Source organism: Nanorana parkeri, unplaced genomic scaffold (genome assembly GCF_000935625.1).
Source record: "Nanorana parkeri isolate BGI_ZX_2015 unplaced genomic scaffold, ASM93562v1 scaffold2205, whole genome shotgun sequence".
Classification (NCBI taxonomy): Eukaryota; Metazoa; Chordata; class Amphibia; order Anura; family Dicroglossidae; genus Nanorana; species Nanorana parkeri.
Window position 1 is genome coordinate 95,606 of NW_017308473.1, and position 2,789 is coordinate 98,394.

The window sequence follows — 2,789 nt, forward strand, 5'->3', positions numbered from 1 at the left end:
AGGACCCAGAGATGTCGAAGAAATGCGAAAGGTACCCGTGGCCTATACACGTTCTGGCTGCCCCATTGCGGGAAGCAGTGTTATAACGCAGAAGACATGACACATGCAGCTGTATTCAATGCACGAGGGAAGGGGGGTAGGCAACCCTTGTAGTCCAGCTGTGGTACAACTACACATCCCAACATACATCTGTCTCTGAAAGTCATGCCTGTGGATATGAGAGTCTTGCAATGCCTCATGAGACTTGTAGTTCCACAGCAACTGGAGAGTCCAGTTTGTCTATCTCATAGCAAGCAATACAAATCCATGTTATTGAAGCTAGCCAGTACATTATGGGTTCTGATTGGTTGCTATGGGATACTGTGAATAAAAATAATCTGCCCACTTATGACACAGTGACAGGTTCTCCTTACAGGTGATGTCCTATTGCTGTGTCATTTGGCCCTGGGAATATCTGGTACTTCTGGGGGGTCATGTGACCTGCTGTCACTCTAGGGATGCTTAGACCTAAGTAGCCAGTTGCCATGTCTGGTCACTGTCATGTGGGGGAGGGGAGGGGAGGAGGTCATTAACCAATTATCTTCTGCTCTAATGTGACCCAAAAAATAAGGAAAGACAAAAAAATGTTTAGTTTTTCTCTTTTTAATGGAGTCACTCAGAGCCAAGCATGTTATTGCAGCACAGATCAGCCCTAAATCTCATTTACAACCTTACCCTTCATATAACAGACTTTCATTGTACAGGACCAGGCCTGGTAATCTAGATCACATATAAGCAATGGTTTATATTGTGTTATTTGGGCTGTAACTGGGTATGTCATGTCTGGGATTTATTACGCTATTTGCTAATGATATTTTATATTCATTTGTTTTTGGGAATGAGTTTTTTTTTGGCTCAGCTCTTACCCTTGTGTTGTTCTTTATTAGGTATGGAGAAAAGGCCAAGGCTGAAGCAAAGAATGGCGGTGAGTGGGTGGACGGAGGATTTCGGAGCTCCGGTGATGTCAGCTTGTCAGCAGCTCGGGTGGACCCGGACGTGGCAGAGAAATACGAGAGGTAACTGTAGGGGGGTAGCCATGTTCTGGCTGCCCCATTGCTGGGGGCACTGTTATAGGGGTGAAGACATAACACATGCAAGCAATAAATAATCCAATGGGCAGAAGCCAGACAAGTGTAGTGTGGATTGTGACCAGGGGTACACTAATGTCTGGGCTGATATTCACAACATTTTAAAGTATCAGTCTTGAATTGACCTGGGGGGCGGCTCCCCTCCATTGCCATCACTAGTAGGGGGTCGACTGATCCCAGGCACGCTGCCTGCTGTTAACATTCGGCTGCCAGCAGATGAACACATAGCCCAGTCACTGGACTTATGTGTTCATCTGCTGGTGCAAGATTTCCGCAGCCGCATGTAAACAGAATATCGGTCACTGGTATCGGTTATCAGCCTGAAAGGCGGTCCGTAATCAGTATGCGTTCTGAAGAAAACATATTGATCAACCCCTAATTCTGAGTGGTTGCTATGGGTTACTGTGTTTTACAAAGAATGTCCACTCATGACTAAGTGACAGGTTCTCTTTACAGATTATATCATTGCTGTGCTATTCACTCTTGGAAGTACCTGGTACTTTTGGGTGTGGAGGTGCATGTGACTTCCCATCACTCTCGGGATGTAATGCTTGGACCTGAGTGGCCAATTGCAAGGCCCAATCAGTGTCATGCCGGGGTGGGGAGACGGTCATTAAAGAACTCCAGGAAAACATGTATTAACCCTTGCAGTGGGGCTACCTCTGCACTGCAAAGGTTAAGTATTTGTTTTTGCCTAGGGTAAAAAAAAAAGGGAGTCAAGTAGTGAGAATAAAGTTGACATCCCTGGAACATGTACTTTCAAAAGCCATTTCAAGCTGTCAGCCACCATGTTTCTCTGCTGGTAGGTTCCCTTTAATATTCTTTAAAGGAGAACTATGGGGTTAGGGCATAGTTCACAAACTAGCGTCCTCCCGTTACCCTAAGCTCAGTATACCGCGAGCTACAGCTCGCGGTATAAGCCCATCACATTGATAGGCCAGTAGTAAATCCTCAAAGGCAGAAGTGGTCAGTTCACTGTCTGGGGAAAATTGTTCAGTAATGGCATTGCAGCATAGCCCAGGTGTTGGCAGTCCTGGAATACACTACAGCAGGCGTCTGAAACTCAAATGACCTGGGGGCCACTGGGCACGTTTTCTTTTTCCATGGGGACTGCTTGAGGAAAGACAGCCAGGGGAGAGCGTGAGGAGAGATGGTGAGTAACACATATGCCTGAAGCAGAACCCCTGTGCCCTTCAAGACTCATCTGCACCCTGTGTTTCAGACACCACCCTGCTCCCCAAGTTCTAGCGTTCCTCTGTGTCCTGTCTCTCCTCCATGCACTCCAGTGATCCGTAGTTGCCCCTGTCCACCTGACATCTTGTGTACAGGTTTCAGCTGGGCTGAAACCTGGACACAGCACATACAGGACTCAACATGTACTGTCCAGGGGTTCCCGGACAGGAGGCAACCCTAGCTATGCCCCTGGCTGCTGCAAAAGGTAAGTACCCCCCTGCTGACCTGATGGGGCCCGGACTTGCTATAGCAGGGCCAGCTCTACCCCCCCATATGGACCAAAAGTAACTGGTCCGCGGGCCGATACTTTGAGACCCCAGCAATACAGGGAAGCATATTCAGATGAAGTAATGTGTAACACTTATGCACATTTATTAGTTCTGATGTCTGAGCACCAGCAGGCTCCGTCAGTGCTCACTTAATTTTGAA

At 47.5% G+C, this 2,789-nt stretch overlaps 1 protein-coding gene across 1 annotated transcript in view; it reads left to right on the top strand.

Moving 5' to 3' along the window:
- Positions 1 to 2,789, top strand: part of ERCC6L (ERCC excision repair 6 like, spindle assembly checkpoint helicase) — a 9,962-nt gene continuing 7,173 nt past the window's right edge. The window contains exons 1-2 of the mRNA XM_018573011.1: positions 1 to 31; positions 927 to 1,055. Coding sequence (XP_018428513.1) covers positions 12 to 31; positions 927 to 1,055 — 149 coding nt within the window. The 5' untranslated portion in view covers positions 1 to 11. The remainder of the gene's footprint in view (positions 32 to 926; positions 1,056 to 2,789) is intronic.